This window comes from Zootoca vivipara, chromosome 2, assembly GCF_965207765.1.
Source record: "Zootoca vivipara chromosome 2, rZooViv2.hap1.1, whole genome shotgun sequence".
In the NCBI taxonomy this organism is placed as follows: Eukaryota; Metazoa; Chordata; class Lepidosauria; order Squamata; family Lacertidae; genus Zootoca; species Zootoca vivipara.
Window position 1 is genome coordinate 17,067,584 of NC_142584.1, and position 13,127 is coordinate 17,080,710.

The 13,127-nt window shown below is 43.8% G+C and overlaps 1 protein-coding gene across 1 annotated transcript; it reads right to left on the reverse strand.

The window, feature by feature from the left end:
- Positions 1–1,509: 1,509 nt before the first annotated feature.
- COIL (coilin) lies at positions 1,510–12,672 on the reverse strand. The gene is made up of 7 exons (XM_035103839.3): positions 12,395–12,672; positions 8,972–10,145; positions 7,868–7,954; positions 5,906–5,953; positions 4,108–4,177; positions 3,430–3,518; positions 1,510–1,720 (listed from the first exon to the last, which is right to left on the reverse strand). Exons 1-7 carry the CDS (start codon positions 12,658–12,660, stop codon positions 1,631–1,633), a joined length of 1,824 nt encoding a protein of 607 aa, XP_034959730.3. The 5' UTR covers positions 12,661–12,672; the 3' UTR covers positions 1,510–1,630.
- Positions 12,673–13,127: the final 455 nt, after the last annotated feature.

Here is a 13,127-nt window from a genome sequence, read left to right on the forward strand (position 1 = left end):
GGCTACACTGCAACATTTTGTTCCAAATCCCACTTGTTGGAATTGGAGACCTTATGAATAAGACACCTGCCAAATTGACAGGTGACATTCATGCCTAAAATAAATACTGGTGTCCATGAATTTCCCAGCTCCTTTGCAACCTACGCATGTGCGGAGAAAACAATGTATGAGACGTTAGTTTAATTGGGAGTGGTGGAAAGAAGCACATTTCCCACAAGCTTGGAGGCATTTTTAAAAATTTCGATCTGTCCGAGTGTTTGAACAACAGTGAACCCTAGCCCCAAGGTAGAGTTGCCACACACACTTTCATGACTCAGCACACGGCAGCAAGTTTCGTGATGCTGCGCCAGCTCGTACTGTTTGTTGGCAAGTTCAGCTTGTGCCCTTGATATGTTTAGCTGGACGTGATCCATGACATTGCAAACAGTGAGAAGTAAGCTATATCACTCACATAATTTTTGCAGTGCGCTAAATGCATTACCAAAATGAGTCAAGTATGCAGCCACACTCACAATGCCCTCCCTCCCTCCCATCTCTGTAAGGTACACCTATGTGAAAAGCACATTTCTGAATTTTGTTCGGTGCAGGACTTTGCTGCATGTAAAAGGTAAAAAGGTAAAGGACCCCTGGGCGGTGAAGTCCAGTCAAAGGCGACTGTAGGGTTGCGGCGCTCATCTCACTTTCAGGCCGAGGGATCCGGCGTTTGTCCACAGACAGCTTTCCGGGTCATGTCCCAGCATGACTAAACCGCTTCTGGTGCAATGGAAGCCAGAGTGCATGGAAACGCCATTTACCTTCCCGCCACAGCGGGAAGTATTTATCTACTTGCACTGGTATGCTTTCGAACTGCTAGGTTGGCAGGAGCTGGGATAGAGCAACGGGAGCTCACTCTGTCGCGGGGATTCAAACTGCCAAGCGGATCCGCAAGCCCAAGAGGCTCGGTGGTTTAGACCACAGCGCCACCTGCGTCCTTTACCTTTACTGCATGTATACCTTAGTTTGCTAAAAGCCAACCTTCCCCTCTGTGAATGAGAAAGCCCTTGCAGACCATTTGCGAGCTTTCACACCCAAATTGGGCAGCTAGGTTGCAGGAAGTACTGTATTTTTCCGTCTATAAGATGCCCCCAATTTGGGGGGGGGACTCTGATTTAAGAAAATGGGGGAAGATCTATTCACGTATAGGACGTCCCCAAATTTTGGACATTATTTTAAAGGGAAAAAACCTAGTGTTATACATGGAAAAATACGGTATGTTTTGCATGCTTTCACAATACAACTTATTACCTAATCTTGGAGAAGTTGTTTCCTCCCCCTTTTATTTGACCCATGGGAGAGACTTCCAATGAAATGTTGACCTCCTTTTTATTCGCTTTATTGGAGAGGGCAAGGAGCAGATCAAGTTCCTCCATTGAAAATAGACCCCCCATAGCCCTATGAAAACACAAGCTCTTAATGTAAACATCTCAGAACAAGCACCTGAACCATGGCACAAACTGTTCTTAAACCTCATTTCAGTTTTTGAAATCCTTTATTATTTTTTTAGAAAAGAAACAGCAGTATGCATACACTTATCTTCAGAAACAGAAGGACAGCATTTCACAGACTATTTACAGATAAGTAAATTCACAGCCTAGGGATTTCCACTTCCAGTGCCTGATTCGTTATTCGGAGGGTCGACTATTAGTCTGGGCTCAATCAATGCATCCCAACTTTCAGTTATCTAAAGGGGGGGGGGGGAAATGCATGTAAGACTCAACATGAACAGATCAGATACACGCCATTTCACCAAGATCAGATACACGCCATTTCACCAGCATTAATCCTTTTAAATAAATTTAACGTGATTAAACTATTTTGTGTAATAAAATCCAATTTTAACACACACTTGCCCAAGAGACAAATTGCTGAACAAGACCTATGTCTGATAGCTTCGAGGCTGAATCTGTTTGTCTCCCTGGCTGCATTCAGGCATCATGATAAACATGGCAGGAATGAGTGTAAGCGAGCCTGAGGCTCCCTCCCACTTCCCAGGGCGTATGACCATCAGGAGATCAGAACCCTTTACTTCTTATTTCAATCAACCTGTGGTTAATCTCTATGATTTATTGAAACAAGGCAGCTTCGTGTACCTTGGCCTGAAGTTGCCTTGTTTCAAGCAAACAATAATTCCGGGGGGGCGGGGGGGGGGCGGACAGATTGTCAGGGCTGAGTGACACATAAAGCTGCAGTTAATATAAAAAAAAAAGCGAAAGCTTCCAATCTCATCCCAAAGGTCACCCAGGCTTCTTCCTATCGCAATAATGGCAAAATGATTGCATGCTCAAAGTTAAAACAGCAGACAAAATGCCAGCACTTTTAAGTATACTTGCTTTGTTTAAGCAGTATTTCATTTGTCAACATTTGAAACAATGCAGACTTCTATAAATATTTCAAATAGGGAACTAGACAAAGAATTTGTATTGTTACCAATTATTTTCTTAGTGCATACCCTGTTTCTCATATTTTAAGACATACCCATAAAATAAGCCATAGCAGGATTTTTAAGCATTCAAGGAATATAAGCCATACCCCGAAAATAAGACATAGTGATAGGCGCAGCAGCAATGCCGGCCGCGGCAGGAGGAGGAGGAAAAAAATAAGACATCCCTTGAAAATAAGCCATAGTGTTTTTTTTTAGGAAAAAATAAATATAAGACATGTCTTATAATATGAGAAACACGGTAGCTGCCAAGTTTTCCCTTTTCTCGCGAGGAAGCCTATTCAGCATAAGGGAAAATCCCTTAAAAAAAGGGATAACTTGGCAGCTATGTCTTAGTGTGATATTTAGTGTCTTAATCAACAGTAGAACCAGTGAAACCAATGGACTGATTTCATTTGGGTATGAGGGTTGCATTCAACACAGCACAAATGCAATTGTTCTGTAAGCGTGAGGATTTCCCTTCTCCTCCCCTAAATATGTTGCAAGAGTTCCCCCAACCTTCCAGAGCAGATTGGGTGAGGGCACAGAAAAGTCTCCTTCCACTAGTGGTAATCTTTGCACTAACAGGACTAATTAGTTGAACATTGCCCCAAATTATTTGGATATTGCCCTTCTAACACACTATAAGGACAATACAGTTGGATGAAAACCCTCCAGCGCAGAGACTTCCAGGAGGGCTCAACAGAGCTCTGTTCTCTTATGTCTCCTCCAAACACACCTTGGCACATACAAATGCTATATTACAGGCAGTTGGGGGGGACATTCTGGGACACCTCTCCCCCCTCCTCTAGCCTGTCGTGTAAGGCAAGTAACTTGCAGGGTTGAGAATCCTCTATGCAGAGAGACACTGCAATTGAGTAGACAATGGAATGTGCCCTACGAACATGGTAAGAAATAAAAGGTCATCGGAATAATTTTAAATTAATTTCAAGGAAGTGCTACCCCCATACCTTGCTATCATGAGACACAGCATATTCTATTCTTTCAGCTCCATCTGCAGACTGGTAAACCAGATCAAACTTCCCTGGCTCTTTTGAAACTTAAAGAAGAAGCAAAAACCACAACAAATCCAATTAGAACATTTGCACAAAGGTTTGGAGGTACTTGATAATGTGGCTAGAAGTTGCAAGGATGGTTATATAATTGTGGCTGTAATCTTATAACCACTTTCCTGGGATTAAGTCCCATTTAACACAGTGGGACTTATTTCTGATGCATAAACAATCACACTGTAACATGCAGTTAAAGCAGAATGATGTACAATTAGTAAAGAAAAGTCAATTTTAAAAGAGAAGTTGCTGCCTTTCATATGAGAAAATATATTGGGTTGTAGTCAATATTAGTTGTGAAAGCAATTAGTTGTGAAATGAATGAACATGACTAACGTGGGTCATAGAATCATAGGATTGTAGAGTTGGAAGGGACCCCAAGGATCATCTAGTCCAACCCCCCGCAATGCAGGAATGTGCAGCTGTATCATATGGGGATTGAACCTCCACCCTTGGCGTTATCAGCACTACATGCTAACCAACTGAGCTATCCATTAATTTCGGTGGGTTTACTCCAAGTAGAACTTGCTTGAATACAACCCATATTCACACTCAACTCCAAAGTTGCGTATCTCTTACCTGATGAGAAAGAAAGAATTTCAAGTTCCAGCTGTTTGTTAGCAGGATTCCAACTGACAATTTTCCCTTCCTTGAAAAGAAAAGAAAAAATAAAGGAGGAAAAGCGGTGTTTATTCTAGGTCAAGAGTAAATGGACAAATGTCACCTGTCCCAAGTTTAAATCCTGTACAAATTGCAACAGATCGGCGCAAGTCATTAGAATGCCATTATATACACAAGTCAGTGCTGAATGTTCCGTCACACTCAGGGGTGACCCAGGAACAGAACTCACGGACGGGGCTAAAGATAAGAGCAGGCTTGATTCTCAGTAGCAGGCTCAGCAGAGATACAGCAGCATTAGCCCATGCCTGATAGCCTTTCTCTTTCACATATACAGTACAGTGAATTAGTACCATTTGTTCCTATGGGGGAAAACAACATTTGCACTTAAAAGACACTGCTGTAGCAAGGGCAAAACCTGATTCTTCTCCTTTAACCTTGGGTGGTTTAACCTTCATAGGCAGGGATCTCCACAAAGGAATGCAGCGTGTGTATATGTGAATTAACAAGTTCACCCTCAAGCATTGAATCGGAAGTCAGGATAAGCACAGAAGCAGCTTCAAAATCTAAACAGCTCTTATGGATGAAACTGCTCCCCGTCAAGAAAATGGGGTCATTCCAGAGCATTCCCCACCCCAACAGGTGCTGAGAACGCTCCTTTACATTCTCCTAACCCAGCTGCACAGGCTTCTTGCTATACACCAGGGTTTCTCAAACTTGGGTCACCAGCTGTTTTTGGACTACAACTCCCACCACCCTGAGCTAGCAGGACCAGTGGCCAGGGATGATGGAAATTGTAGTCCAAAAACAGCTGGAGACCTAAGTTTGGGAAACCCTGGTATACACTATGAGACTGTATGGTACAGTGGTTATAGAGTGTTGGCCTATGACCTGGGAGACCAGGGCTTGAATCCTCACTAAGCCATGAAGCTCCCTGGGTGACATTGGGACAGTCACCGTCTTCCAGACTGTCCTACCTCACAAGATTGTTGTAAGGATAAAATGGGGAGGGGAGAACCATGTGCAATGTTGAGCTCCATGGAGGAACAGGTGATATATAAATGAAACAATTAATCTGGATTCTTTCCTGCATACTGGTGAATTCTTAATCTATGTATACAGTCGTACCTTGGAAGACAAACAGAATCCGTTCCGGAAGTCCGTTCGACTTCCAAAACTTTTGGAAACCAAAGCGCGGCTTCTGATTGGCTGCAGGAAGCTCCTGCAGCCAATCAGAAGCCATGAAAGCCCTAACAGACATTCAGCTTCCAAAAATAGTTCGCAAACCGGAACACTCACTTCCAGGTTTGCAGCGTCCGGGAGCCAAAATGTTTGAGAATTAAGCTGTTCGAAAACCAAGGTACAACTGTACAAAGTTTGTGGAATGTTCATTTCTTTTATTAAGCCACACAAAATAGAACCTCAAGCTGGGAGATGAAGGCTCCCCCACTGGCAATTAGCAGTGCACATTTCTCTCTCTCTCTCTCTCTCTCTCTCTCTCTCTCTCTCTCTCTCTCTCTCTCTCTCTCCCCCCCCCCCCCAGCTATGTAGTGGATTTTCTTGGGATTGTTCCCTTCCACTCTGTGATTCTAAGAGCTTGGTGAATCCAAATTTGAACTATGCAACCTTCTGATGTGTCTCATTTTCTTAACCATTATTAGAATAAGCAATGAGAAATGGCAATATTAAAAGGCCAAGATGCAATCTAGCTAAAAAAAAATACCATCAAAACACAATGAACAGTAGTCAGTCTCAATACCTTATAATCAGATACTTCAGGGGTGTAATTTTCAGTTAGCTCCAAAAGCTGTTGAAGGAAAATCAAAACAGTAAGCATGAGACAAGCTGGTAATCCCAAGAGATGACGTCATCCATATATGGCTGCAATCCGAACTCCATTTACCTGGGAATAAGCCTCAATGAATGAAAAAAGGATTTACTTCTGAGGAGACATGGTTAGGATTGCACTGTAAGTCCCTATAGCCATTCTGTCTTATGAAAATGGTCAGTAACCAAAGATCTTAGCAGTCGGCTCCTGAATCCAACCATGCCTCCCTTTGGTCTTTGCTAACACCAAGGGATGTGCAACCAAAGTAACACTGATAAATTATCAGTGCTTGGTGTTTTAATTTGCTGGAAACAGGGGGGGGGGGGCGGAACCACACACACATTGATGCATTAATTTATCTAAGTATATTAAAAAAAATAGGCTTTGAAGACAAAAGATCTAAATTCCAAATAGAATTGTTGGAAGGGAGAGCAAAATTGTTGTCTAAAATGTACAATTTGTTGCTAGAACGGTATACAAAGGATGAATTGACAAAGGATGTGATGATAAAATGGGCAAAGGATTTTGGGTATAATATTGAGTATGATGCGTGGTTGAAATTATGGAATCAAACATTGAAATTTACTGTATGTACCGCCCTGAAAGAGAATGTGTGGAAGATGATGTATAGATGGTATTTAACACCAGCAAAATTAGCAAAAATGTATAGGATGAGTAATAAAATGTGCTGGAAATGTAATGAGAAGGAAGAAGATTTTTTATCATATGTGGTGGAAATGCAAAAAAGTTAAAAGATTTTGGGAAATGATATACAATGAACTGAAAAAGATTTTTAAGTATACCTTTCCCAAAAAACCAGATACATTTTTATTAGGAATTATTGGACAAGAGATTGCAAGGGAGGACTATACAATATTTTTATATGCGACAACCGCGGCTAGGACTTTATTAGCCCAAAAATGGAAAACTCAGGATTTACCGACGATTGAAGAGTGGCAGACAAAAATGATAGACTATGCGGAACTAGCGAGACTGACTAGCAGGATCCGGAACCAGAGGGAAACAAGGTTCCAAAAAGACTGGAGTAAATTTGTGGACTATATGGAAAAGAACTGTAGAAGTTTAAAGACACTTGCAGGACTGAAATAAATCATACGAATTGATTTTATATGGATGGAATAAAGGAACTGTGAGATAAGAGTTAAATAGAAAACCAAATGAGGGGAGGGAGGGAAGTCAAGCTCAGCAGAGCATTGAGAAGAAGAAATTTGGAAAGAATTGCTAAAAAGATAGTTTTGTGTGTTGTATTTGTTTTTGAATGTTTATTTGTTTTGTTTATTGTTTTAAATGTGTTTATTTGGAAATTTTAATAAAATGCTTAAAAATTTTTTTTTTATCTAAGTATACAGTGGTACGTCGGTTTACGAACTTAATCTGTTCCAGAAGTCCGTTCTTAAACTGAAACCGTTCTTAAACTGAGGCGCGCTTTCCCTAATGAGGCCTCCCACCGCCGGTGACCTTCCACCGTTCAGATTACGTTCTTAGACCGAGGTAAAGTTTGCAAACTTGGACACTACTTCCGGTTTTGCGGAGTTCGTAAACCGAATCATTCGTAAACAGGACTGTTCTTAAACTATATGCAAATAGGCGAGGATATGACCTTTCAGGAATCATAGCTACCTAAAATAGATGCTTGAGGACTTAAAGACTTCATGCCAGAACTACGCTAACACTACAAGTATGTATTTCGTAGTCTATCTCACCCAACAGAATATGCTAACACACTCATCATAAGAAGTCTTGACTCCAGCCCTCAAATTCCTGCCAATGTTACTAGTGTCTCCCTTCATACAGCTTGCAAGATGACCGAAGAGCAGGATAAAAATTATTTAAGTAAGAAGCGAGGAACAAAAGTGTTTTGAGATTTCATACCTTAAAGGCAATTTTCTCTCCTACTTGTGGAGGAGCAGCTAACAGAGGCAATATGCTGTAGTCCTTCTTTGGAGCTTCTGGTGGATTCTGTGAAGCAATGATTAAATACATTATCACCCACAATCAAACCCAATACAGAGCATTCATGTCATATAGAGGGCAAAAGAAGGCAGGAAAAATTGCAGGAAAAACCATAGATGCACTCTACCTCTGGGTTCCAGATACTGGGAACAACCAGGACTGGAAAGCTACCACCTTCATGTCCTGCTCGTCAGGTTTCAGAGGTATCTATATTTCCTCTGCAGGCGACAAAATGTGAAACCCAATGCTGCTATTCCAATTGCTGAAAGTCTTCTGAGGCCATGGAAGTGTCTGCTAACTTCTGGGAAATGTTTTCTTTCTCTATAACCTTCAGGTCTTAAGATCAGCAGAGGGGAAGCCATTGCCCTCAGAGGTTTTGGGGGGGGGGAGATCTGGGAGAGGGCAATATCTGTGGAATTCCCTTCCCATAGATTTTACCTTCATCATATACTAAAGACATACCGTACCTCTTTGTCTTGGTTTTTGACACCCTAGGTCCACGTTTTTAGGTCCACTCTATTCTTCTGATTTTAAATTGCTTTACCAGGGAACTTATGGTGAAGGGTAGTTAAGAAATATAATAATAATAATAATAATAATAATAATAATAATAATAATAATAATTAATAATAATTTTATTTTCCCTTTTTTCAATTCCCCCTTTCCCCAGCACCTCCTTCCATGCTGCCCTGAAGAGCACCTCAACTCCCTGGAACAGATTTCCAGGGGACTGCAGTAGAAAATCAGCGAAAAACCATCTCCCTTTCTCTTAAGCTAAACCCTTTCTGCAAGCAGAATGGCAGCACTGGATTTCGTCACCCACATTGCTCAATTTGTGGGTTATTATTTTGTACGTAATTTAGGGTGTAGGCAGGGTCACCACGATCACACTAACAGTTACACGCTTTGCTTTACACCAGTTGTTTCTTTTAATTTTGTGAGTTATCAAACAGTGTCCCATCGAGAAGTACCGGTGTATCACGTGTCATGGAGACAAAAGCAGGCAGTCGCCAGCAGACTCACCTGTATAATAACTGAAGAGTTTGTTGCTACTTCGTGCAACTGTTGCTGCTTTTGCTGCTCACCGTTGTAATTGTGGAAGAAGTTAGGATTCTCTCCCCTTCCTCTTCCCCGGCCCCTGATCATCCCACGACATCCACGAACCCTAGGCCCTCTCCAAAAGGGGTTTTCTCCTCTGCCACGACCCCTTCTGCTGTCGCTGGGACTTATTTCTGGTCCACAAGTGACAGCTGGCAGCTGTTTGCCGCCATTCCCTCCCAACGTCTGACTGACTGCAGAATTTGTCTTGGGTTTCTTAGCGGTACAAGCCTCCGAGTCTGAGCTATCAGATTCTGAAGAGGAGCTTTTAGGTTTGCTCCTTGAAGCTGGGCCTCTTGCAGGTCCTTGGCTATTATATGGCTGCTTACTTTTCAAGTTATTGCTTTTCTGCTCCTCCTGCTCCCCTGAAGTAGAATCTGAATCTGAATCTGAATCTGAGGACGGACTCTTGGCTTTTTTACTACACGCTGCCTTAGGAGGATTGCTGCCTCTCTGATTAGCGGCAGCTTTGCCAGCAGATTTCACAGAAGAAGCCAGTTGTGGTTTGTTTACGTGCTGCGATGCCACCTTAGTTTGATGTGAGTGTTTTTGTTTTGCATCTGCTATATTGTGGTCGCTCTCGCTTGATGAAGTGGAAGAGTCACTTGAGGTTTCACATTTCTTTGTGCCGGACTGTGCTGCTGGGGTTTTCGCTGCACTTTTTTGGCTGGGGCTCAAAGAAAAAGTCTTGTTGGTCTTTTGTGAAGTGTTATTTATTTCTATGGCCTTTTCTTTTCTCCTTTTCTTTTTATGCCTCACTGCCCCCTGCTCTTTTTCCCGGTCAACCTTTTTTTTAAGCTTCTTGGAATGGCCAGTACTATCATCGCTCCCGCTGTCTGGGGTAGAGGAACGTCCGATCACGTTTTTCCTTTTCTTAAGGGCCTTTGGGTCCTGAATGTTTGCAGCGCTCTCTTCCTGACAAGAAAGACGCTCACAGTTCCATTTGCCCTTCTTTCTTTTTCTGCGACCTTCGTCTTCACTGTCAGAATCTTTCACTTCCAACTTCTGCCGGCGTCGTTTCCTTTGTTTTTTTGATTGGTTACCAAAACCGTTGGCAATTTTATCGTCGTCTTCCCCGATAACCTCCTCCAATTTGACTCTGTCGGGATATCATACAAGAGAAAGTTCTGTTATGATCATGGCATCGTTTTTACATTGTTACTCTAAAAACATCCATTCACGCCAAACTTTAATCCTACACTTGGCAATGAAACCTTAAGGATTTCAGTAGAACCACCTGTTTGCAGTGTGTGTTTCACACTGGAAACATTTTCCGTGAAAGTAAATAGCATTATGGTGAGCAACCATAACCTTGAGCCATGCTACAGAGGTGAGGGTGATTTCCAAAAGCACATCTCTACATAGATGGCCCTATTACACCCAACAACAGCATGCCAGCACCATTCCTACAAGCAGTAGCCTCAAAACATGGCAGAATGGGGCTGGGGCATACCTAGAAGTTGGGGGCGCAAAAATTGAGCCTCTCCACTCTGACTCAGAGTGGTTAGGAGCCTGCCTGCCCACACACTCCCCAGATGACTCCTCTGCTTGATACATCTTGCCCAGGGCACAAGGGAGCCTACGTCTCTCTGCTGTACCAGCCTGCAGCTGACACAGTTGCCTATCTTCTGTCCCAGGCAACATGAACACCAAGGGTTTCAATACCCCTGCTACCCTGCCAGGAGTTTAGGGTTGCTCCATTATTCCCTAAGGAGCACGTTTAGGACTGCAGTCTTAAAGTACAAGAAAGCCAGTGAACCGCATGTCACGAATAGCTAACTTGAAACCAGGATCCATTCAACAAAGGAGGACCAGAATGCAAAAACGTGCACATAATCAATGTACTTTTTTAGCATTCTGGTTCCACTGTGTTGAAAGGATCTTGGTTTCAAGTTGGACTGCAGCTGTGTGCACATTTATGTATAATGGAACTTACAGCCAAGTAAACGGCACAATCTTATGAAGTTACAGTAGGACCTTATGTGGAAGGGCAGGTAATAAATTATTATTATTATTAATGCATACTTGGAAGTAAACACCACTGAGCTAAATGGGGCTTACTCCCCGGCAAGGCAGCAGCGTTACTTCAGCGGACCTAAGTGCATCTGCATCTAATTCCGCACAGGACCAGGTTACAGGTGAAAGCCAGGCATTTCCTGGGTGCATTCTCATGTCGGATAGGAAACTACAGTTGCCAAATGACACCCTTTGTCCCTCCTGCCTCCCAAAGGTACATCAGGTTTGTTGTCATGCCTTTGATGCAACCAGCAAAGAATGGAGAGCCTCCTTCGTCTGCCTCCTCCTCGAGAGGTCTGGAGGGTGGCAACACGAGAATGGGGCCTTCTCTGCAGTGGCTTCCCCTCTGTGGAATGCTCTCCCCAGGGAAGTTCGCCTGGTGCCTTCATTATACACCTTTATGTGCCAGGCAAAAACGTTCCTTTTTAACCAGGCCTTTGGTCCATCTGTTTGAGATCCTATACCCTTTTAAAATGTGGTTCTTTTCTGGGGGTTTTAAAAATTCGGTTGCTCATTTTATTCTGATTATATATGTTGTGTGTGTTTTTTTCTATGAACTGCCCTGCAACCTCTGGGGATTTGGTGGTATAGAAACTCAAGAAATAATAATAATATTAACTTTTAGCTAGCAACAGTATGCATAGTGCAGTCATGGCCAGACTTGGCCCTCCAGATGTTTGGGGACTACAATTCCCATCATTCCTGACCACTGGTCCTGTTAGCTAGGGATGATGGGAGTTGTAGTCCCAAAACCTCTGGAGGTCCAAGTTTGGCCATGCCTGGAACAGTGCGTACAGTATGTGTAAAAGATATCTGTAACGGCCAAGTATAACCTGGAGTGGAGTTCATACCTTGGAATGTATTTTGCCACTATCGTTCCATTCAAACCAGGCCTTTGGTCGATCTCTCATATATTGGTTTCACCTTTTAAGTTGCATTACTGAAATAAATGCACTTTTCGACAATATTCTAATTTTCCGAGTTTCACCTGTACTGTACGTGTTACGATCTTTTCTGTGAACCACCCTGAGACCACCGGGTATAGAGCGGTATATAAACTCAATCATAAAATAAAACAAAATAATAATAATACCTCCTGAGTTACAGATGGGGGGGGGAGTCCTCCCACCCCACCCCCAATTGTCCCGTCCTGTATTTTGCCAGAACAAAGAAGCGGGGAACCCCTAAACATAAGCCACCTGCTGGTTCGTTCAAAGTGGGGCGGGGGGGGGGGAGTCGCGAGGACGACTCTCACTTCCACCCCACCCCCACCTACCCAGCCCTCTTTCTCCCCCCCCCCACCCACCCCCCGAGCCCCACTCTCAGCCCCACCGGAGAGAGTCGTTGTCCCGCACGATCCTCGCGCTCTCGGTGGGCGGCAGCAGCGCCCCGTCGAGGAAGAGGCTGAGCTTGGCGCGGTGGCTGAAGCCGAACTTGTCCCGGACGAGGCTGCTCAGGTCGGTGACGAGGCGCACCTGGCGGGGCTCCAGGAGCAGCCAGCACAGCCCGCAGGCCGGCGACCCCGGCGGGGGGTAGTCGAAGAGCAGCCGGAGGCGCACGGGGGCCTCGCAACCGCCGCCGCCGGTGGCCGCCGCCATCTTGGTAAGGGCGGGAGAGGGAGGTCGGGGAAAGGGAGGTGGGAGGAGCCTTTGCTACGGCGCCCCGCGAGGGACGCAAAAGGGGGAAAGTTATTGTCGGAGCACGCCGTTCCTTTTCTGATTTTACATTATAGAATCATAGAATCATAGAATCATAGAGTTGGAAGAGACCACAAGGGCCATCCAGTCCAACCCCCTGCCAAGCAGGAAACACCATCAAAGCATTCCTGACAGATGGCTGTCAAGCCTCTGCTTAAAGACCTCCAAAGAAGGAGACTCAACTACACTCCTTGCAGCAAATTCCACTGCCGAACAGCTCTTACTGTCATGAAATTCTTCCTAATGTTTAGGTGGAATCTTCTTTCTTGAAGTTTGAATCCATTGCTCCGTGTCCGCTTCTCTGGAGCAGCAGAAAACAACCTTTCTCCCTCCTCTATATGACATCCTTTTATATATTTGAACATGGT